The sequence below is a fragment of the Pristis pectinata genome, chromosome 14 (assembly GCF_009764475.1).
Source record: "Pristis pectinata isolate sPriPec2 chromosome 14, sPriPec2.1.pri, whole genome shotgun sequence".
NCBI lineage: Eukaryota > Metazoa > Chordata > Chondrichthyes > Rhinopristiformes > Pristidae > Pristis > Pristis pectinata.
The window spans coordinates 3,420,850-3,445,522 of NC_067418.1; the positions used below are offsets into that span (position 1 = coordinate 3,420,850).

The window sequence follows — 24,673 nt, forward strand, 5'->3', positions numbered from 1 at the left end:
TTGGTCTATGTTGTCCTAGCAGGATCGGACCAGTGGCAAAGGGAAAAGTCATCCAGTGAGGACACACAACTGCAGGTGCTGGCATCTGAAACAACAAACAAAATAATGGAGGAACTCGGTAGGTCAGGCAGCATCTGTGGAGGGAAGTGGACAGTCGGCGTTTTCGGTTGAGACCCTTCATCTGTCCATTTTACTCCAGGGATGCTGCCTGACCCACGGAGTTCCTCCGCATCTTGTTTGTTGCAGCAAAAAATAGTCTAAACTTTCATAAGTTTTGCTTTTCTTTCAAACAGAAACATTCAAAATACTTCTAATGCAGCCCTTGGTGAGCTGTCAAAATTCAATTTGTTTGACCTGAGAGGCTTTTTTGTGTGTTACCATTATATTTAATCTCAGACAGTAAGTTTTAACCTAGAATCCAAGAGTAAATGTTGTACTTGTGTGCTTCCACCACAGAGCCTTATCTTCCAAGGAATTGTGTGGAACCACCAATTTGCATTTTACTTGCAAGGACAGCATTTGTTATTTAAGCACTTGAAATTTTTTTGCAGGAAGACAGCTTTCAGCTGTAAACTCTGGTCTCACTGGTAAGTGAGATTAGAACTAGGGGACGTAGGCTCAAGATCCGATGGGGGTAGATTTAGGATGGAGGTGAGGAGCAACTGCTTTTCTCAGAAAGTAGTGAATCTCTGAAATTCTCTGCCCAGGGAAGCAGTAGAGGCTACCTCATTAAATATATTTAAGACACAGTTAGATCGATTTTTGCATAGTAGGGGAATTAAGGATTATGGGGAAAAGGCAAGTCGGTGGATCTGAGTCCACGGCCAGATCGGCCATGATCATTGAATGGCAGAACAGGCTCGACGGGCCAGATGGCTGACTCCTCCTATTTCTTACAGCTCCAGTCTGCTGTCGTCATTTACTGTTGTGAATTGTAATGTTATTGTCAATGAACTTCTGAATTGGGTGTTGTTTGTCCTCTCCCATATCTATTTGGTTCATCTTGCAGGCTGGTAAAGGAATCCTACGCACAATGAGAGCAGCGAACAGTGCTGTGGCTGACCTGATCCCAGTGGATGTGGTTATAAACATGACTCTGGCAGCTGCATGGTACTCGGGAGTTCATAGGTACAGCAGGTGACTCCTCTAAATTTAAGAGGCTAATGTACACTTAACGGGGCAAGGAATTCTTCAGGGAGTACTCAATGGAAGGGTGGCCTGCGAGAGCAGAATAAGATTGGCTGATACTCGAGTGGAGAAGATTAAGATGTGACCTCTGAGACAAAGGGTTGACAGGTGCGGAGAAGCTGTCGATCAGGTGTAGTTTAAAAAGCTTAGTTTTCCAGCCCCCTTGAGATAAAGTTTTACATTCCAACTTTATTTAGATTTTGTCCCTGTCTACTAATTGGTAATTAGTTTATTATTGTCACGTGCCAAGATAAAGTGAAAAGCTTTGTTTTGCGTGCCATCCAGACAGATCATTCCATACATAAGTACAACAAGGTAGTACAAAAGGAGAAAACAAAACTCCATGCAGAATATAGTGTTATAGTTACAGAGAGAGTGCAGTACAGGCAGACAAAATGCAAGCCATGACGAGGTAGATTGTGAGATCAAGAGTTCATCTATACTGTACAAGAGATCTGTTCAAGAGTCTTATAACAACCGGATAGAAGCCGTCCTTGAGCCTGGTGGGATGCGTTTTCAAGCTTTTGTATCTTCTGCCTGATGGAAGGGGGGAGAAGAGAGAGAGAATGGGGTGGGAGGGGTCTTTGATTATGTTATTATTACAGTGTTTGTTAAATGTTTACAGCAGCCACTAAGAAGTTCAGGGTAAAATCCTTCATGCATCCTAGAACTCCTATTTGATAAAATGTACCATTCCTTCAGCAATGTAAACGTATCATAGAATTGCTGCTTCCAGATGGAAGTTTCACAAAGCCTTTGGCTGTCCCTTCCCACAAACCTTTCTAGGGTTCGGTAAGGTTTCAGATGAGTGCTGTTTTGCTTATGACTTACAAAAACTTTTTTTTTGCAGAACTGTTTTTGCTGCATTTGAAGTACTAAGTGTTTTAATTTTACCCTTTAGGCCAAGAAATATATTGGTTTACAACTGTACTACAGGTGGCACCAATCCTTTCCACTGGGGTGAAGTTGGTAGGAAACATAACTTACTGTTTGCCTAAACGTTAACTGCTTGCATTTTAATTTACTATAATCCTTGTTTTGTGGTAAATGGTGAAATGTAGCATTGGAATAATCAACTGCATATAGCAGTGATCTGAATTTTTCTGATCAAAATAAAGCCAAGGGAGATACCTAAAAGTGTACATGTTGTGGTCCTTTTGCATGGGTAGTTTTCCTGCATGATTTTGAAGCCTCTTGCAGTTTCGTGACCCATGGAGTTAAATTACACATGGAGATCATTTGATGGCCCAGTCGTCTTCTGGCTAATTGCCTGCATGGCACTGCTGCCTGTACAGAAAAGAAAGTCACCACTACAGCTTAGGTAATATAATGGGGTTGAAAAGTACAATGTGTTCTTAATATTCAGTGAGTAATGAAAATATTAAGTTTCAAATTTCTTCCACATAACCAATTTTGGCCCGGAAAATCTCTCAAATTTATTTTCTTGTGGGCCAATGGTATCTCAAAGTAGTCTTTTGTGAGTTGTATCGCTTTTAGTTTGATGACTTTGTCTTGAAGCTCTTCTCCTTTAGTGTACACTATAAGTTTTTTTTAGGTGACATTTTCTTTCACGTGATCTTCCCATGCTGCTTTTCCAAATTCATAGAGCTAAATCTGTGTTCCAAAGCAATCCTAAATGGTCCAGGAATAAAGTAGCTGCTAATTCCTTTGTAGCAAAAGTTGTAATCTTCTTAACTCCATTTAATTTCAATTTTCTCAAAAGGTGGTAACCCCATTAGATCCTAACCTCCCCTTATCTTCCAAATTAAATGCCTTTTGTCTCTCTTTAGTAAACTGCATAGTTAAAAATAATTTGTGCAAGCAGAGTGGGTTTGAAATGAGTGTTGTCAAACTGGGAACACTGGATTTCAAATGAACATTGTACTTAACTGGATATTTTGCTGTTAAGTCCTTTCAATAAGCTCATCTTTTCAAAAAAAATTCTGAGTTTAGGTGTTTCCATTTATATTTGGAGGTGAAAGTTGGTCTTGTATCACTTCAGATTATTGGTAACGTTGGTCTAATGCAATTCCAAAATGTTTTGTATACAGCTTAAAGTGTCTCAAAGCGAAAAGCCAGTGTGTTTTATAATTAATACACAAGTTGGCTGTTAAAGGAGTAAAACATCAACTCTGTGTATACATAAAATAAAAAAGACTTGTCCAGTTTCTTTTATCAATGCAGATTTGCATCTTAATATTTTTACTACAGTGTAACACAATGAAAGTAATGAGTGTAATATTGGTCTACACCAGTAGCACTTTGCCAACAAAGGTTTAGTGTACTCTTAAAAATGCTGATTCATTATTTGCTTGTTCTGTATTATTAGTAAAGATCAGTTTCACCTCTTAAGTAACCAGGAAGAATAACCAGTCAGTAAGTAGGTTCCCTTTGTAGCTCATATACAATGCATAAAGCCAACTTTGAAAGGCACCTCCAATGTCTTAATATGGCCTTTGTATACCACTGCTACAGTTTCATTTTATTGTGGTCATTCTGCAGCTGACAGGATTACGTGTCAAAGATGTGTTACAATTGGGTGTGTGGTTGGTGCAGACATCTAGCTTCCTTTCCTATGGTGGTGGGTGTGCTGGAATTTTGAAATACCCTTTCACTTCCATATTAGGTAGTCACTTTGGCATTGCAGAGTTTTTTTTTGGAAAGAATCAAATTCTGGACCTGATATTTTCAAAGAGAGAGCTGCTTAATTCTGTTTTGGTCAGATGTTTAGTTTCCCAGCTGAACATAAATCAAGTGGTAATACAGCCAGAACCGAGTAAATTGGCACTGTTTAATTAGTTATAATCCTCATCAATCTTCCATCATAGTGGATCAGGAATGCCAATTGTTTAGTGAATGGCAAAGCTTGGGCTTTCTGTTGACTGCCCTGTAACATTGCATTGCTAATTTCTGGCAGTGCCACTTGTGATGACCAAAGACAGTTTGTGCAGTGGTTCTGATGCTTCCTTTACACCCCATAATCCTTGTTGACCTTGCTTGAGGTTTTGAGTAGATGCTGAATATCAACATACTTTCGTACAACTTTTCTTCCTCAGAATACCATGTAATATCCACTTTCAAGAGGAATCCTCTCGAGCAGGCCTTCAGGCGGCCCAATGTAAATCTAACCTCCAATCACTTGATCTATCAGTACTGGATTGCTGTAAGCCATAAGGCCCCAGCATTCCTGTATGATGTCTACCTCAGGCTTACTGGAAGAAAACCAAGGTAATGGTGGCTAGCTTTATCCTGTATGCTTAACTGAATCAATAAATATGTACTCTAATTCTCAGCCCTCAATTTATAGTCTTCCCCTGGCCATTTAATGTGCAAAGGACCTCAGCAATTGGGTGCTTGATTACAGCAACTGTAAATACTAATTGGCAATCTGGTGTGTCACACTCTGAAAGGATGATGTAAGAATAGCACACCAGTAATTGCTCTCATTGAAGCTAATCTTGAAATTGCTGAAACTTAGAAATGTTGAAGATTTGTTAACGCATTTAAAGGAAGTCTTCCAGCTTCAAAGTATCGGTCCACAAGCATTCTGCAAACTCCAGTTTGGGAATGGGGACAGTTGGGGCAGGGTGACGAAGAAGGCATCTGTGGAAGGGAAGGGTCTTCCGTTTGATTAAGCATTCGATTAAAGTGTTCCATGGACGGGCAAGAAGGACTTGTATCTTTAATTTAACTTTCACTAGAGACTTGGGTCATCATAAATGCCCAGAAAGTTCATTTGCAATGTAACAAAAGACTATTTTGCCATCACCCAGTGGATCTAAATTGAAGGGTAACGATGGCAACTAACCTGATGCAACTAATCTGTGAGTGAAAAGTCCACATTTCCAGGACTGAAAATGGAAAATCTGCAGATATGCTGGAAATGTGAAATAAAAGCAGAAAATGCAGGGAACACTCAGCAGGTCAGGCAGCATCTGTGGAGAGGGACAGAGTTAATGCTTTGGATTTCTGATGGTCTTGAACCTGAAGTGTTCTGTTTCTCTTTCCACAGATGCTGAATGTTCAGAGCATTTTCTGTTTTCACTTATAGCACCGAGTTTTACTTGAAATGGAGCAATGTTTTATGACTTTGAAGGCTGGAATTTTCCTTTTAAACCTCTACTATCCCACTAGCATCTGGTATGCTTTTGTTAAAAACTACAGTAATACTTATTTTCTCTGCAGAATATCATGTAAATTTGTCCTTCAAGATGAATCCTTTAGAACGGGCAATGAGACGCCCAAATGTAAACCTGCGTTCCAATCCTATTTTGCATCAGTATTGGATTGCTGTCAGTCATACAGTACCTGCATTGTTTTATGATGCTTTTCTCATGCTGACCGGTCACAAACCCCGGTAAGAATAGCTCAACGGAGAATAGCCTTTGTATTGGCAGTATTTTGGGAGCTGGCTTTGGTGACACTGTTCTTGAAGCTATTTAACTTTACGCATGTGTTTTTTTTGTAAAATGGTGCACTAATCTTAATCGCAAAACTTGGTATCTTCGTCTTGCATTTGTATAAGCAGTGTAATGGAATGCCAAGTTTTGGGCCCTTGTATCACCCTGAAATTCCCCAAGTCGTGAGCCCTTGCCTCCAACAGCACCCTCCTCTCTCCCCATCTCAGTCACACACTCAAGGTGACTTTGGGAAGTCCTTAGCTGGTGCTTAGTTCGGAGAGGATAGATCCAAGAACCAGCTACTCTAGACTTCTTCAAACAGCTGGGAAGTATTAAATGCCTGAAATTAAGTCTTGCACCTGACTACTTGGATAAAATTACTCTCAATTTCAGAGGGTGTGAGGGATAGGGGGTGGGGGGGGTATAGGGAAGAAAGGTGTTTTTAAAAAAATGTTTTAAAAGTATCAAGGAACAATCAAGAAATGTAGAGTTCAAATGTAGTGTTCAAAATATGGCTCTGGAATTGATACAGCCCCCTCAGAGGAAAGAGCAAACCTGTTTAGCTCCTTCTGCATTCACTTTTGTTTGTCATATCATATGACATGCATAGCGTGATTCCACAAATAGTAAATTGGTTAACGTGAGCTGTGAATCAAGGGAGGCCACGAGTAAAACTAATTAATTGGACAATGCATTTTAATTCTGTTAGCACCTCAACTGAACTATTGTCTACAATGAAAGCCCCGCCAATCATATTGTTTGATTCATTCCTTGTAAGCAAGAACTTTTTTGTTAAGTGAATACAAGTGACCCCCACTTTAAGGCTGTTAAATTCACCCTTACAAAATTTGCAAAGCACTTCCCAAAAATTCAAGATATGGAATAAAATTTCCTCTCATGGAATTTGTATGGGTTTTAAAAAAAACGTAAATAAATCAACACGATTTTTTTCCCCAATTCTGATTTTTTGATGCAGGCGCAGATGACACAGCTTTGCGATGTGGACCTTTCTCTAGGAAAGTAAACCCCGGTAATGTGGGGTGGCTTGTAGTGAGAAGTATGCTTTAGCTTAGCTTGTTTAAAACCAGTGCTCATTGCTAACACCATTTAAGATGGCTCGTGTCATACTCCAATCTTCTGAATGTTCACAGGATCAATACACTTGGACTCATTCATCTTAAAGTTGTCATAGACAAGTTGACAGACTCTTGAATTCACTCCCTAAGAAGAAGGCCAAGAGGAAAATGTTTAGCAGCTGTTGATTTGTCGACTGGGTTTGTCTGTAACTGAAGTATAAAGGTCAGATAACTGCAGTTTGAGGAAAGGTTGCGGTGAGGTGAGCAGAGTGTATCCTGAAATCAGCCTGACTCCTTCCTTGGGAAGAAGGAGGAGGTGACTGTAAATTTTAACTCTGGATATGGTTTTTGAGGGAGATTGTATTATATGGGCTAAAGTGGCTTTTGCGTCTTGGGTGAAAGATGTTGAGTAGTATACAAATCAGCTTCGGAGCTCTTGGGAACTGCTGTTGAGTTGAGAAAGGTGCAGGGATGTGAGTGGGCAGGAAGAAAGGTACAGGCAACACATCAAGCGATTATTCTCTGGAGGGCAAGTATTGTGTTAAAATTGACAGATAACATTAGGCAGCCAAATGAGAGATTTATAAGAGTGACACAAGAAATGTTTAAAGTTGGTGCCTTATTTTGTGGTTGGATGGGGCAGGGGTGATATTCTAAGACATTTTGTGATTAAGTTTGTTTCCACAGCAACCCCAACCCCAGATTGATATAATCTGCATTCCTTTCCCTCTGAGCGTGCTTTATCGCTAGGTTGTATCTCAAGTATATTCTATGCATTCTTAAAATTGTTGTCCCTTTTTTCCAAAATAAACCGAGGCTTGATCTTAATTAGTTTTGTTTGATCCTGTTGTTCTCAGCGTAGTCATGTGGGGATGGTAAAGGGGCATGGGAATGGAATGCAACACATTACTGAATAAACATGTGTCTTTGGAGGCTTTTTCAGCTGAAGTGTCTTGCATCAGTAATGCTCATTGAAAGTGTCACGAACCAGCAACAAAAGAAACACACTGAGCCTGATTCAGTGTTAAAAACTATTTTATTAATCACTACTTATGATAATACGTAAAATAAAAGTAAAAATGTTAGTATGTTAGAATTCAAAAATGTTAAACTTTGAATGTTAACCCCAAAACTAAACTCTTCATGTGTGTGTGACAAAGTCTCAAACTCCAAGTTCAGGAATGGTTCTTAAAGTTCAGTTCCGCAAGCCATAAGGTGAAACATGAGCAAGGGCTTCTTCAACAACCACCGTTGTCAGAAGATAAGACGTAGACGTAGAGAAACATAGAGAGAGTAAATACGAAATCCAAATGGTCCACGATGGAACCCAAACGACACTTAAGTGTTTACTCGGTAGTGACTTCCTCACCCCGAAAAGCATCCGAATCGTGGTCGTCCACACACAAATACCTGTTTCCTTCTACAGGTCAGCAACAAAGTGAACTCCACCGGATTACTTCCAACTTCCATACATGGATTTCAGTGGCAGACACAGTTATTGTTTCTCATCCATCGATAGAGAAAACTAGCAGGCTGGTGTCTCTCTCCCTTCTCTCTCTCCTTCTTCTCCAACGTCATTACGTCCTTTATCTTCTATTGACGTAAGCACGCCACACACACAAATACACACACACTCTCTATCTTAAAGGGACATTCACTGAGTCCGTAACAAAAGAATAAAACCCACCATCGAACATTAACGTGTTATGGGGTGGAAAAGTACTTGAGCAGCTAGATCTTCAGTTACCACATTGGTGAATATTCACTCTCATATAGGTCAGTCTAGCTATGGGTATCCGATTTATTTCTGAGCAGCATCAAAGAACTGGATGGGTTTTTGGATCAATTATTAGTTTCATGATCATTGATACTAATCAACAGTATTTATCTAATCAGTTGACTTCAAATTCTCACCAAATGCTGCGAGAAATTCAAACTTTTACAGGACTCGGGGTGTTGGTAACTTAGTAATTATGCTGCCGTGCCTTTTGTGAAGGGCAAATATGTTTATCTTACCAGCAAAGACTTAAAGAAACCACGATGTAAGAAACACAGAGACGAGATGCAGTAAACTGCAGATGCTGGAAACCTGGAGCAACATACAAAAAGCTGAAGGAACTCGGCAGGTCAGGTGGCATCTATGGTGGAAAATGGACCAGTTGACATTTTGGGTCGAGACCCTTCATTAGGGCTGGAAAATGATAGGACAAGATGTAGGAAGGCATGGTATAGATGTCCATCACTGCTAGGATTTTAGTTCTGCGTTCCATTGTGAGTCAGTGCAGTGTGTACAGAATTAACATGAGCCTCTCTTTATAAACTACCTAAAAGACCGATCAAGTGGAGAACTTGGGGAGCTAACTGATTTGGAGAGGGATGTCGCCCTTGTTTTAGCCAATCACTTTTGAGTACCAAGTTTTGGTATAATTGGAGAGTGTGTGCTATACTTCCAGTGTTGGAAAGTGAGCTTATCTAAAGGCTGTATCCTTGTGTACTTGCTGTTGACCTTATTTGCCTCTCAACTGATGGATTAGCTGTGAAGCATTAGTTGCCAAGATGAACTTCTGATCCTCATGGTATATTTGCTGATTCTGCTCATCCGGCAGCTAATCATAGGTTTCACTTGGAGCATTAGAAATAAATCATTTTCAGAAAATAGAAGTGAACTAGATTTACATTGAAATCTGAACTCAAGTCTTGCATGTCCAATGAAATCATTTTGTAACTTCTTGGTGTTGTGGCTGTGTAAAACACGACTCAGTTTGAATTGATTTCGGATGCACAAGTACTATTGAAGCTCAGTAGTGCCTGAATATTTAATTAATTGTTTTGGTGGCACCCCAACAGCTGGTGTTCAATTTAGGGTTTGCACTGAGGAAGGTTGTCAGTTTGTACCTTTTCCATCTGCATTTATTGAATTTGGCTGGTGAAAGAGTAGCTTCCATGTACTTTGTTTACAGAGCTAGAGCAGTTTGCCTTATCCTTGCAGTAGAATGGTACACCCAGAGTTTGCATGCTCTGATTCTGTCTCAGATTAGATAGCCAGTAACTATCAACGTGACTGCAAAATGCAGCACAGTCTCGAGTCTTCCCACTGACCAAGAGAAGCTGGCTGTTCTCAAGTTTCCGCTGAAAATAATCAGCTCCTTTATTGGGACTCTTGTTGAGGGAGTGTAGGCATTGTGTAAAGCTTTTAAGTTGGAATTTAAAATTTAAAAAAAATGATTGAATGTACTTGCGTTTATTGGTTAGAGAAAGGGCTGACATTAATCACCTTGTCTCTCCAGGAAAACTGGTCACTGGCTTGAGCCATTTCTTTGGCTAAATATTAAACTTTCTAGGTGGAATTTGTGGGAGCTGAACAGTTTGCGACAGTGTATACCCACAAAGTTTAAGGGATTGATAGGAGCTGATGTGGAATATAGTGTATAGTCTGGGTCTTTTATCTCAGACTCCATTTGGGCATTGGGGTTGAATCAGACAGGGCAAAGAAGAGAAATGAAAACAGAAAATGCTGGGGATTACATAGCAGGTTGGATGACATCTATGGAGAGAAAAGCTGGGAAGAGAATCTGTGATGCAGGGTTTCAACCAGAAACGTCAACAATTCCGTATCTTCCAGAGATGCTGCTTGACCCGCTGTTTTCCTCCAGCAGATGAGAAACACGAGACTACAGATGCTGGAATCTGGAACAACTAACAATCTGCTGGAAGAACTCAGTGGGTCCAGCAGCATCTGTGTGAGGAAAGGAATTGTTGATGTTTGTGGCTCCAGATTCCAGCATCTGCAGTCTCTTGTGTCTCCAGGCGCACACAGTTTGGTTTCCTAGTTCATGTTTGAAATGACTGAAGACACAAACCGAGTAGTGATCAATATTTAGGAGTTACTGACAACATGTAGAAGTCTTTGGTCATTGAGGTGAAGCACTAAGTAAACCCAGTGCCCAGCAGTTTGGTGAGGTTTTGGTTTTACTTTCCTGAGATGTAATAGACCCATGGAATGAGATTCCAGAATTGGCAATGAGGGCTCATTCACTACAAACCTTCACAAAAGCATTAGATGCAGAGAGAAGATATCACAAGTTATTGGTAATTGGTTTATTATTGTCACATGTACTGAAGTACAGTGAAAAGCTTTGTTTTGCATGCCATCCGTACAGATCATGTCATTACATCAGTATATTGAGGTAGTACAAGGGAAAACAATACAGAATGCAGAATATCGTGTTACAGTTATAAAGTGCAGGCAGGCAATAAGGTAAAGTCGATAACAAGGTAGATTGTGAGGTCAAGAGTCCATCTTATCGAACGACAGATCCTTTCAATAGTCTTATAACAGCAGGATAGAAGCTGTCCTTGAGCCTGGTGGTACGTGCTTTCAGGCTTTTGTATCTTCTGCCTGATTTTGGGGGGAGGGGGAGAACAGAGGGTCTGGGGTGGGAAGGGGTTTTGATTACGTTGGCTGCTTTTCTGAGGCAGCGAGAAATGTAGACAGAATTGTAGGAATAGGACTAATTGCAAAGTCCCTAGGAGCTGGAACCGGCATGTCAGATAATGAAGTTGTATTTGAAGCAACTGAAGGTGGTTGGGCCTCATTGTGAGAAGAAGCATCAGAGGCTTTTGGTGGAGAGCTGTTCAATATGTCTCACATCAGAAGAGAGAGCTGATCATCAAGCATATAGTTACTGGCAGTGAAAGAGACGGGCAAATTTTAATCAAAGTGAGACATGCAGATATCACAAGATCACAAGACAAGGGAGCAGAAGCAGGCTCCAAGGAAGGGGAAATAGAAATGAGAAATGGGGAATGGGGGAAGAAAAAAAAACTATTCTAATCCCAATTTCCAGCCTTATCCCCATATCCCTTGATATCCTGACTATTTAGATATCTATCTATCTCTTCCTTGAACGCCCCCACTGATCTGGCCTCCACTGCTGTACGTGGCAAGGAGTTCCACAAATTCACCACCCTCTGGCTAAAGAAATTTTTCCTCATCTCTGTTTTGAAACTGTACCCTCTAATTCTAAGATTGTGCTCTCTGGTTCTGGACTCGCCCACCAAGGGAAACAGCCTAGCCACATTTACTCTGTCCTTTCCTATCAATATTTTAAATGTCGCTATGAGGTCCCCTCTCATTCTTCTGTACTCCAGTGAATACAGTCCAAGAGCCGACAAACATTCCTCATACGTAAGCCCTTTCATTCCTGGAATCATCCTCGTAAATCTCCTCTGAACCCTCTCCAACGTCAACACATCCTTCCTAAGATGTGGGGCCCAAAACTGCGCACAATATTCCAAATGAGGCCTCACTAGTGCCCCGTAGAGCCTCATCAACACTTCCTTACTTTTATACACTATACCTCTCGAAATGAATGCCAACATAGCATTCGCTTTCTTTACCACCGATCCGACCTGGTGGTTAACCTTTAAGGTATCCTGCACGAGTACCCCCAAGTCCCTTTGTACTTCCGTGCTTTGGATTTTCTCTCCTCCTAGATAATAATCTGCCCGCTTATTTCTGCTTCCAAAGTGTACAACTGCACATTTCTCTACATTGAATCTCATCTGCCATTTCCTTGCCCATTCTCCTAAACTGTCTAGGTCTCTCTGCAACCTTCTTATCTCTTCAATACTCCCTACTCCTCCCCCTATCTTGGTGTCATCCGCAAACTTAGCCACGAAACCATTTATTCCATCATCCAAATCGTTAATGTACAAGGTAAAAAGGAGCGGTCCCAACACCGACCCCTGCGGCACACCACTAGTAACCGGTAGCCAACCAGAACGAGATCCTTTTATTTCCACTCTTTGCTTCCTGCCAACCAGCCAATGCTCCACCCATTCTGTTATCCTACCTGTAATTCCATGACCTCTCATCTTATTAATCGGTCTCTTGTGAGGCACCTTATCAAAGGCCTTTTGAAAGTCTAAATACACAACATCTACCGCCTCTCCCTTATCCACCTTACCTGTGATTTCTTTAAAAAAACTCCAATAGGTTGGTCAGGCAGGATCTTCCCTTCACAAAACCATGTTGGCTAGGACCTATCTTGCCTTGCGCCTCTAGGTATTCCGTAAGCCCGTCTTTGAGGATCGATTCCAATAACTTTCCCACCACTGACGTCAGACTAATAGGTCTGTAATTTCCTTTATGCTGCCTCCCACCTTTCTTATACAATGGAACTACATTTGCAACCCTCCAGTCCTCCGGAACCACGCCGGAATCTATCGATTTCTGGAAAATTATCGCCAATGCCTCCGCTATCTCTAAAGCCACCTCCTTCAGAACCCGGGGATGCACCTCATCCGGTCCGGGAGACTTATCAGTCTTTAGCCCATTTAGTTTTCCTAGCACCTTCTCCCTAGTACTCTTAACTGAACTCAATTCCATTTCGTGAGACTCCTGACTAACTGGCACATTGCTGATGTCCTCCACGGTGAAGACCGATGCAAAATATTCATTCAATTCCTCTGCCATCTCTCTATCGTCCATTATAATAGCTCCTGCACCGTTATCAATTGGTCCTATATCAACCCGTGTCTCTCTTTTACACCTTATGTATTTAAAAAAACTCTTAGTATCCTTTCGAATGTTATCCGCCAACTTCCTTTCATAATTCATCTTTTCTTTCCTAATGACCTTAGTTTCTCTCTGCAGGTTTTTAAAAGCTTCCCAGTCTTCTGTTTTCCCACTAATCTTTGCTTCTTTGTACGCTGCCCCTTTTGCTTTTATTTTAGCCTTCACCTCTCTCATTATCCACATTTGTGCCTTTTTTCCATTCAAAACCTTTTTCCTTGGAATATATCTATCCTGCAATTTCCTTATTTCCTGTAGAAATTCCTTCCATTTCTCCTCTGCCGTCCCTCCAGCCAGCTTACTCTTCCAATCAATTAAGGCCAACTCCTCTCTCATACCATAGTAATTTCCTTTGTTCCACTGAAATATCGATACACCAGTTATCAGTTTCTCCTTCTCAAACTTGAAACTGAACTCAATCATATTGTGATCACTGGTTCCCAGTGGTTCCTTTACCTTTAGTTCCCTAATCACCTCCGGTTCATTACACAGCACCCAATCCAAAACAGCCGATCCCCTGGTGGGCTCTTCAACAAGCTGCTCTAGAAAAACATCCCTTAGACATTCCACAAACTCCCTCTCCTGAGTACTACCGCCATTCTGGATTTCCCAGTCCACCTTCATGTTAAAATCCCCCATAATGATCTTCACAATGTCACTCTGGCATGCTTTTTCTATCTCAAACTGCAACTTATCGTCCACTTGCTGACTGCTATTAGGGGACCTATATATGACTGCTACTATTGTCCTTTTACCCTTGCTATTTCTTAGCTCCACCCACAAGGATTCCACCTCCTCTGACCCAATATCCTTCCTTTCTATTGATTTTATATCACTACTAACCATCATGGCCACACCTCCCCCTCTGCCTACCCGCCTATCCTTCCTATACACTGTGTACCCCTGGACATTCAGTTCCCAATCACATCCATCATAAAGCCATGGCTCGGTGATTGCCACAATGTCGTATTTATTAACCTGTAGTTGTGCCACTAGGTCATCTACTTTATTCCTAATGCTATGTGCATTTAAATATAGTACGTTTAGTCCGGTATCTGCTATTAATTTTGTTGTACTTCTATTGTTCAGCAGATTATCCTGGCTTTCCACCCGTCTATCCTTCTTACCATCTGCACTACATACTACCTTAGACATGTTCCTATATGCCTCATCCCCTATCCTAACATTCTGTATCCTAGCATCCTGACTTGTTGTACTATTATTCAGCAAATTATCCTGACTTCTCACCTGCCTGTCCTTCTTGCCATCCTCATTGGACTTGTTTCTATAAACTTCCTCCTTTACCTTAGCATCTTGTAACCTAACATCCTGGTTTCCATCCCCCTGCCAGATCAGTTTAAACCCTCCCCTACAACTAAATTAAACATTCCCGCCAAGATATTGGAACCTTTGGATATGCAAGTCTTTTGACAGGGAAATGTAGATCATGGCTTAACATCGGTAGAAGGGGGGAAAATAATGGAATCTATACTAAAAGGAATAATAAAATCTACATGTATGTAATGAATAGTCAGCCTGGTAGATAGATGTTGTTTGACTAATTTATTAAATTCTTGAAGCAGTGGAACATGAGCAATCATAAAGTATTGGATGTAATTCATCTAGATTTTCAAAAGAGTTTCGATATGGTCACGGCCCTTGCATCTTATTTGATTTGTCAATCTATTCATGGTGCTTGCACTTTATTTGTTTGCTTGCACTGCACTTTCCCTGTAACACTATATTCTGCATTCTGTTATTGCTTTTCCCTTTGTACTGCCTTGATGTACCTATGTTTGGAATGACTTGTCTGGATGGCATGCATTAGGCATGCAAAGCTTTTCACTGTATCTTGGTACATGTGACAATATTAAACCAATTACCAATTTAAAATTACCAATTAAAATAGACTAATAAAGAAGGTTGGAGAAAGCGATGTCAGAAAGTAGCAGAATGGATTGCCAGCTGGCTTCAAGGCAGACATCGAGGCATGGGTAGCAATTAACAGCAGTGCTGTCTCGCAAGGATCGGTACAGGGACCACTCCTGTTCACCACCTGTATTAATGGTTTAGATTTTGGAATCGACTATTAAATTTCTGAATTTGTAAGTGATGCCAGATTGGGTGTAGGGAGGGGAATACTGAGGAGAGCTGCAACAAATTACAAGAGAGCGTGGGTAGGGATGATCTTCAGGGGAGGCTGGGGAAGGTAATAGAGGTTAAACTGTTGCATGTGGATGATAAGTGGAAGAGGCTTGAGTGGACGGAAACATGGCGTATGTAATTTAGCCAAACAGAGGGGTGTTAAGAGGCGGAAACTGTACCTGGTTTATTGACTTTGTGGTATGTTTGCACAACGTACACATTGATGTAGATGGAGTTCCACACCAATGCAAATGGTGGTTTGCATTCAGAAGGTATAAAGCAAATATTTGCATGAGGTGGGTCTGGAGAGGACGTTCTGCCTGTAATGATGGGGTTTATTGCACAATCTGAAAAGTGTACAGACTATATTTGTGTAGTATTCTCTGAGGCTTAAGATAACCCCTGAGATTCCACAGTCTGCTTATTTTCTGAAGCTGAGAGATTGTTTACAAAAATACCATTTGCTCACCTGATTTTTGTTTTTCCATGTTTTTTCCCAACTGGAAAATTCTTGGGTAGCAGACCTGTGTTAAGACTTCGGTAGCTGTTGTGTTAAATTCATGTTGTGGTGAGAATTTTGCCTTTCAAGCCAAGAGATGATGCTGCAAAAGATCTGAACCCTCACCTCATGCCTTGCTGTCAGCCATGTTACCATTCCGACATCAGACGGAGAACTACCAGTTGCAGTGTTAGCTACTCTTTACTGTAATCATTTTGCCTTGATCTTAAACTCCTGGTATAGTCTGTTGTTCATTGACCATTCCTGCAGCCTTTTAACATTAGTACACATCTCCAAACAGTTTTTAGCTTTGTGCTTATTTAATAATAAGACAATCTGCCTTCTTCCATATTAATTCTATATTTGCTTATGACATAGAAGACCATTCATCTACAGTGAGCCTTCAGTCTTCACAGAGCCATCCTCATTGCCACACTAATTTTACCAATAATGTATCTCCCCCCCCACCCAACTGCACTCCCATCAATTCTATCATTCAAAGTTTCAAAGTTGCATTTATTGTCAGATGCACAAGTCCATGTGTGCACAGGTGCAGTGGAAAACTTGCAGCAGCATCACAGGTGCATAGCATCAGATACACAACATTAACAGAAACATAAATTAAACAAGTTTTACACAATTCTTACGAGAAGGAACACAATTAGAATAAAAGTAAAGTCTATTTAAGTGCAAAGTGTTCATAGTGTTGCTAAACTGTAGTGATTAGGATTATGCCGGTTGGTTCAGGAACCGAATGGTTGAAGGGAAGTACCTACACACTTGGGGCAACGGCCAAGTAACCTATCAACCTGCTCGTCTTTGGGATGTTGGAGGAAACCTACGCGGCCACAGGGTGAACGTGCAAACTCCACACAACAGCTGAGGTCAGGTTTGAACCTGGGTCATTGCAACAGCTATATTGGCTGCAATACTGATTCTCCATCAATTTCATAAAGGGCCCCAAGGAATACTAATAAAAGCAAAAAAATGGCAACAATGGGTAAATCAGGCAACATCTGAGTTTAAAGGAACAAAATCAACATTTTGGGTCAGTCAGAAAGAACATCCAGTTGGGTTAAAGGGTCAGAGTTCCAGTTTCTCCTATTTTTGTTTTATTTTCATTCCTAAGCAGGTCTCTCAATTCCATCAGCCGTCACAATTTATTTTTCATGTCGATGTCTCTGGATGGAGTTGCCATTTATGAATGAAGTTATTGGCACTTTTGTTCATTTTTGTATCAGACTGATACTTAGATTTGCCCTGAGGACACGCCCAATTTGACAATTGTTGGACCTTGATGTATTGTCCTTTGCCTGGAATGTTATAATAAAGTACTGTGGTTGCTGCAAGTTTCCAGTTGAACTAGGAAATATTGGAAACACTTTGCAGATCAGTCAGCTTCTATGGAGGTAGAAAGTATCATTGTAGATCAATGTCTGTCGTTGGTAGCTTTATGTTGTGTTTGAGGTTGTTGTGTTTGAGGTGGGTGCTCTGGCGCTGATGGATGTATGTGATGTTGATGTGTTGTTTGTACACAGTTGTGTGGTGGAGGTGTCACAAAATGCAGGTGATAGCTTATGCTATTAATATTGAGGCTTCCTGTGTTAGAGCCTGGTTTGTTTTCCTTCTAGATGTGTTGATATAGCAGTCATGTATGCTGTTGAACTCTTAATGGTTTGAACCAGATGTGGTTCTGGACTTTGTCCTCAATGGTGCAGTTATTCTTGAACAAAATACTGTACAAAAAAAAATTACTCACTTATCGTGATTAAAAATCCAAGTTGGTTTAACAGTGGCATAGTGGGTAACACTTGCATCTCTGAGTCAAGGTTGTAGACTTGAGTGTCATTTTGAAGGTAGAGCTGACATTTTCAGTATTTGGAGTGAACCACTTGTCTTTTCGCTGAGATGTCTAACTAAAGCCCAAGGAATTATATCAGAGAAAAGGTGGGACATAGATTTACTGTTTCCTGGGCTGGTATTAACTGCTCACTTAAGATCAGTAAGAGTAAAAATGGCTTATTGGATCATTTGTGGGAACTTGCTGTGCTTAAGTTGGCTGCCACACTTCCAGTTATACATGACTGTACTTGAAAAGAAATTCATTCTGCATAAAGATCTTTCAACACTGGGTCATGGGAGGAAGAGTAAGAGCATTCAGAACCCCGTTTGTTCCATATCATGAGGGCCTTGTTGCCCTTTGACCCAACACCACATACTCCATCAGGCCTCCCAAGATATGAATGCAATGTCTTTTCTCTCTGTACCTCTGCCTTTCACCCTCTGTATAACATTATCGGCAGTGGGCTAATGACGATTAGCAAGGTGCAGGTGTCATCGCTAATATTTGCTACGTGGAACTGGAGATGCTAGATTGGAGGACTTTAGTTGTAGGAAGAGAATGGATAGACTGGGCTTGTTTTCCCTGGAATGAAGGTGGCTGAGGTGTGACCTGATAGAATTATATAAGATTAGGAGAGGCATAGATCCAGTAGATAGGCAAAAGCTTTTTCCGATGGTTGGGGCATCGAAATAAGAGGGCATAGGTCTAAGGTGAGAAAGGTTTGAAATCAGATCTGAGGGGTAATATCTGTGGGGTAATAACTGTGGTTTGATATCTGGAATGCTCTGCCCGAGGAGGTGGTGGACTCCAATACAATCACTCTGTTTAAGATGCATTTAGACAGACACATAAGTAGGTCAGGCATAGAGGATACAGTCCTAATGCGGACCAATGGTATTAGTGTAGATGGGGAGGGGGTGTGGAAGGGTCAGCATGGACATGGTGGGGCGAAGGGGTGTTTCTGTGCTGTATGACTGTATAATTCTATGACTGTAGTGTGAAAGGTCATGGCTGTCATGTGACAGTGACAACACTGACCCCTCTGGTTGGATGACAGCATTGCTCATTGGGTCATTTGGCTCCACCCCTGCCCCTCTGTGCACACCTGAACTATTGGTCTGTTTAAGCACCTTTGTCCTTGCTGGCACCGAGCCATTGGACCTTTTGAATTACCTGGGCTGGACCACCCCCAGCCCTTCAGCAGTATAAAAAATGCTGCATGCTGGCTTGCTTTCTGTTTGTTTCTCCGAGGGATGTGGAGGTAAGCTGTGCACTACTAAGGATTCCTGGGACCAAAGAGCCGATGCTTGTCCAGAGTCGGGGGTTCAGGCACTGTATTGCGTTTTCCCTGATCATTTGTAACTAGTTCACTGTGTGTGTGTGTGTGCGCGCATGCGTGCACTTCACCTCTGTTGTGACTATCCTCACGTTTTGTGATCACCCAAGTACGTGTGTGTGTGCATCTGTTCCTGTTCATTCTATTCCCACGTTTATCTTTGTGAATAAATCCTTTTTCAAAATCCAAAGACTGTGTCCAGAGCCCTCTGCCTTTGACCAAAAAGAACCTTTTCTCACAACAATGACTCTGTGAATATAGGGCAAGCACGGTAGTACGGCAGGCATGGTAGTGTAGCAGTTAGGGTAACACTTTACAGCGCCAGCGACCTGGGTTCAATTCCGACCACTGTCTGTAAGGAGTTTGTCTGTTCTCCCCGTGTCTGCGTGGGTTTCCTCCGGGTGTTCCGGTTTCCTCCCACATTCCAAAGGCGTACGGGTTAGGAAGTTGTGGGCATGCTATGTTGGCACCGGAAGCATGGTGACACTTGCAGGCTGCCCCCAGAACTGCACAAAAGATGCATTTCACTGTGTGTTTCGATGTACATGTGACTAATAAAGATATCTTATTTTACCAATCATCCATCCCCTCCAAAGGAGGAACTCTCAGTGTTTTCATTAATCACTAACTGACCTAGATCAGTGATATTTCCTGGCATGTTGCTGGTGTGGCAATACCAGTGTTCACCATGTGCATTAATTTAGTAGAAAATCCCTCGCAGTAATACATGTGTATTTACTGGACACACATCAACCAAGACCCACTAAGCAAGGGTTTGAACCATACACATTATCAAAAAAAAGCTGGCATATTAAATACAGAGTAGAATGTAAATGAATGTTAAAATCACATTTCTTAGAATGATGTCTAGTGTTATTTACTTAACTATCAGAGGTACAGTTCGCCACTTCTGCATTTGCTATTATTTTTGGGACACACTGTTGTAAAATATTTTTATCATATTTTGTAGTAGGTTATAGATGTTTGCATTAAATCTGCTTCAGATTCTGTGTAGTTTATATAGGGGACATTTTGTGGCTGCTACTAAAATGTTAACTGGAATGTGGAAAGTGCAGGGTGGAATTTCAGGGAGTTGGTCTGAACTGAGGTTGCAACTATCGAAGATGATTCCGTGGGTCAGTGTTCTAAATTATCTGATGGTGACCTTTAAAAGTTATGAAGCTGTTTGATAAAGTGTAGGTTGAAGTTGGAGAATTGCCTCTGGATGAATCCTGTATAATGGGAGCATAAACTTGAAATAACAGTGAAGAAGTTAAGTTTATTGTCATATACACAAGTACAGGTGCAATGAAAAACTTACTTGCAGCAACACACGGTAGTGTGGCGGTTTGCATAATGCTATTACAGTGCCAGTGACCCGGGTTCAATTCCCGCTGCTGTCTGTAAGGAGTTTGTACGTTCTCCCCGTGTCTGCGTGGGTTTCCTCCGGGTGCTCTGGTTTCCTCCCACCTTCCAAAGACGTACAGGTTAGGAAGTTGTGGGCATGCTATGTTGGCGCCGGAAGCGTGGTAACACTTGCGGGCTGCCCCCAGAACACTCTATGCAAAAGATGCATTTCACTGTGTGTTTCGATGTACGTGTGACTAATAAAGAAATCTTATCACATAGCATCATGTAAGCAGCATTCACAAGGAAAACAAACAGAAATCATACACAGTTTTTACAAGAATATAATTAGAACAAAAAAGAAACAAACAACATTAATTATGAAATAGGGGTGGGTTGGTGGTCATGTCTCTTCTCTTCTCCCCCCCCCCCCCAAGAGTAGAGGAATCTAAAACTCAAGGGCAATTGTTTAAGGTGAGAGGGAAAAGATTTAAAGGAGTCCTGAGGGGCAAGTTTTTCCACACAGTGTGGTGGGTGTATGGAACGAGCTGCCAGAGGAAGTGATGGAGGTGGGGTGGGTACAATTACAGTGTTTAAAAGACATTTAGACAGGTACATGGGTAGGAAGGGTTTCAAGGAGTATGGGCCAAACACAGGCAAATGGGATTAACTCAAGTAGGCACCTTGATTGGAATGGATGAGTTGGGCCGAAGGGCCTGTTTCTGCGCTGAATTTGGGGTGACATTTCTTTGCCTGATGAATAGTAAGAGTGAGGGATCGTTGGGCTGAAGTGAAGGCTTCTTCAGGCAAGTCTTCATGTGTATTTCAGGGAGAAGCGAACAGATGGGTCTGGCTGTAGAACTGGCTGGTTAGGGTCCCTACTAGAGTAAGTTCAGTTTGGATTCCATGAAACAGTGAAACACTGGTGTTTGCATTGCTCATATCATTGATTCTGGTTGGAGTGCAGTGAATACAGCAAAATAGCTGCACCATTTCAAATATCAGGACTAGTGTGCAAATGTTAGTAGAGGCGGCAGCACACAATCTCTACTGCAGGGCTACTGTTTGACACCCTGTGCTGTGGTTTGGTACGTGACAGACTTATCCCCCTCACTTAGTGCTCTTGTGGGAACGCCTTTGAAGGCGAACTGAGCTGTTGCTTAGGCAGTCCTTTGAGATACAGGATGATTTGTCTCTGCTGTGGTATTGTGGATGGGGAGGCAGCTAATGAGGCCAATGTGGAACTTTCAGACTGTCCCACAGGTTGGAGGGGAGTTGCCATTGCCCTAACACTTGTTCAATCTGCTGTTCTTATTGAATGACTTGAGTGACCAAATGGGTTCTACACATTTTTTGAGTTTTTATGGAGAAGAGAGAAATATAGAAGTGCAATTAAATTCCAGCAGTAATGCAAGGGCAGACTGATCCAATCCAGTAACAGACAGATTGAGGGTATGTTAAAAACATCATGAGGGAATGGTTGACTTGTGTGATTTAAAATAATGAAGACAATGACTCTGCATCCATTTAAGAGCCAATAGCGTGCTATAGTCAGAGCTGATTCTTGGTAAAGGAACCAAAGTCAGATGAAGTAAAGGCTTGCTTGTGAATTCTTCACAAAGATAACAATTAGGAATGCAGGTTTCAAATGGGTAGATGATTAGAGTCCATTGGTACTGTAATTGTATTGCTAAACTGAATCTGTACATCAATGGTCATGATGTTCTTACTTGGGCCTGCTCAGTGAAATGGGTTCTGCTGTTGGAAAATCTAGTTTCTTATTAAGTACAGCCTAACATCTGTGGTGGGGAAGATGCTAGAGTCCATTATTAAGGATGAAATAACGGCATATTTGGATAGCAATGATAGGATTGGGTCGAGTCAACATGGATTTACTAAGGGCAAATCATGCTTGACTAATCTACTGGAGTTTTTTGAGGGTGTAACCAGGAAAATAGACGAGGGAGATTCAGTGGATGTTGTATACCTCGACTTTCAGAAGGCATTTGATAAAGTGCCGCACAGGAGATTGGTGGGTAAAATTAGGGCTCGTGGAATTGGAGGGGTGGGTATTAACATGGATAGAAAACTGGTTGGCGGATAGGAAACAAAGGGTAGGGGTGAATGGATGTTTCTCAGAATGGCAGGCTGTGACTAGTGGGGTGCCACAGGGCTCGGTGCTGGGACCGCCGCTGTTTACGATCTATGTTGATGATTTAGATGAAGGCATTGTGAATAACATTAGCAAGTTTGCTGATGATACAAAGTTGGGTGGCAGTGCGACATGTGTAGAGGAAGTTAGGAGAATTCAAGGTGATTTGGATAGGTTGGGTAAGTGGGCAGATACTTGGCAGATGAAGTTTAATGTGGATATGTGTGAGGTTATCCACTTTGGGAGCAGGAACAGGAAGGTGGATTATTATCTGAATGGTGTGGAGTTAGGTAAGGGGGAAATACAAAGGGATCTAGGAGTCCTTGTTCATCAGTCACTGAAGTGAATGAGCAAGTGCAGTGGACAGTGATGAAGGCTAATGGAATGTTGGCCTGTATTACAAGGGGAATTGAGTACAAAAGCAAAGAGACTCTTTTGCATTTGTACAGGGCCCTGGTGAGACCACTGCTGGAGTATTGTGTACAGTTTTGGTCTCCAGGGTTAAGGAAGGATATCCTGGCTATAGAGGGCGTGCAGCGTAGGTTTACGAGGTTAATTCCGGGGATGTCGGGACTGTCTTATGCTGAGAGGTTGGAGAGACTGGGATTGTACACGCTGGAATTGAGAAGATTGAGAGGGGATCTGATTGAAACATACAGGATTATTAAGGGATTGGACAAGATAGAGACAGGAAATATGTTCCAGATGTTGGGGAAGTCCAGGACCAGGGGGCATGATTTAAGAATAAGGGCTAGGCCATTTAGGTCAGAGGGGAGGAAAAACTTCTCCCAGAGGGTTGTGAATTTGTGGAATGCACTGCCTCAGAGGGCAGCGGAGGCCAATTCTCTGGGCACTGTCAAGAAGGAGCTAGATAGGTTTCTTATAGATAGGGGAATCAAGGGATATGGGGACAAGGCAGGAACAGGATATTGATTGTTGAGGATCAGCCATGATCTCAAAATGGCGGTGCAGACTCGAAGGGCCGAATGGTCTACTTCTGCTCCTATTGTCTATTATGAATTTACAGAAAATATATGTCCTGAATTGTCCAGTTTCATCTCCAAAATGCCAGAATCCTTATTTATGGAAACAGCTGTGTTTGACATCATAAACCAGTGGCACTGTGTGCAAACAGTTATGAACACTGATCAGTAAATCTGGATATCAGTGTGTTTGATTCTACTCAGCTAAAGATACGGATACCATACCTGGGATGAAGCTTAGGAATTTCAACTTCAGGCTGGTTTCCCAAAATATCTGATTCACTAATTGCCCCAAAATCAGGATTTAAATACTCATTTAAGGTGAATATTTGTGATTCTTGCAAACTGATTTACTTGCCCACCTGAACTCTTTGCAAAGACGAAATGAATGTTTGATTGACTTCTCCTGTACACTGGTCATACAATCTCTGACTGAGACCCTCAATTTATACAGCATGCTGTGTGTGGTCACGGTTTCTGCTGTTAATGTTCACCAATTGCAGTTTTGCCTGCTCCGATGTGTACCCTTGTTTACTAAAATCCTGCAAAGTAACAGAAATACAGCTCCTTTAAATCTGATTTTTGTTCATTGCCCTGTCTATAGTCTGCAGTGTTGAAACTTGCCCAGCTTGTCTTGGGAATGCATCCAGGTTTAACTGTACTGTAAAGGTTAATAACTGTTGTTTTGGAGCTTTTCAGTCTATTAATTTGACAGCCATATATGAAATTAATTTCACCAGTATTTTGGAAATTGAACTGCCAACCTGTGCATTTTCCTAGTAACTTTTCCTGTGATCTATTGCAGGTGTTATTAGATTTGGGTTCTTTAAACCTGCAGGAATGTAACCTAACTTTGCCTAACCAGTTATGTTACAATTCTGTAACTTCCGTCTGATTTAACTTTTTTCAGTGATGCACTGTTGTCATGTTTTGTGAATATACACAAGTGCTAACTTTGATTGCATTGATTAACCTTGTTTTCAGGATGATGAAAGTCATTAATCGGCTTCACAGATCAATGATGTTGGTTGAATACTTCACAAGCCATTCATGGGTGTGGAACACTGATAATATAAACATGCTCATGAGTCAAATGAGCCTGGATGACAAGAAGGTAGGTCTAAATA

At 41.5% G+C, this 24,673-nt stretch overlaps 1 protein-coding gene across 3 annotated transcripts in view; it reads left to right on the forward strand.

Annotated features, from left to right (window-relative positions):
* Positions 1 to 24,673, forward strand: part of far1 (fatty acyl CoA reductase 1) — a 114,225-nt gene that overhangs the window by 76,835 nt on the left and 12,717 nt on the right. For 2 of the 3 annotated variants that reach the window (XM_052029077.1, XM_052029078.1), the window contains exons 7-10: positions 1,010 to 1,137; positions 2,090 to 2,157; positions 4,245 to 4,416; positions 24,531 to 24,660. In XM_052029077.1, the coding sequence (XP_051885037.1) occupies positions 1,010 to 1,137; positions 2,090 to 2,157; positions 4,245 to 4,416; positions 24,531 to 24,660 (498 nt within the window). The remainder of the gene's footprint in view (positions 1 to 1,009; positions 1,138 to 2,089; positions 2,158 to 4,244; positions 4,417 to 24,530; positions 24,661 to 24,673) is intronic. The other variant, XM_052029079.1, reaches the window with a different exon arrangement.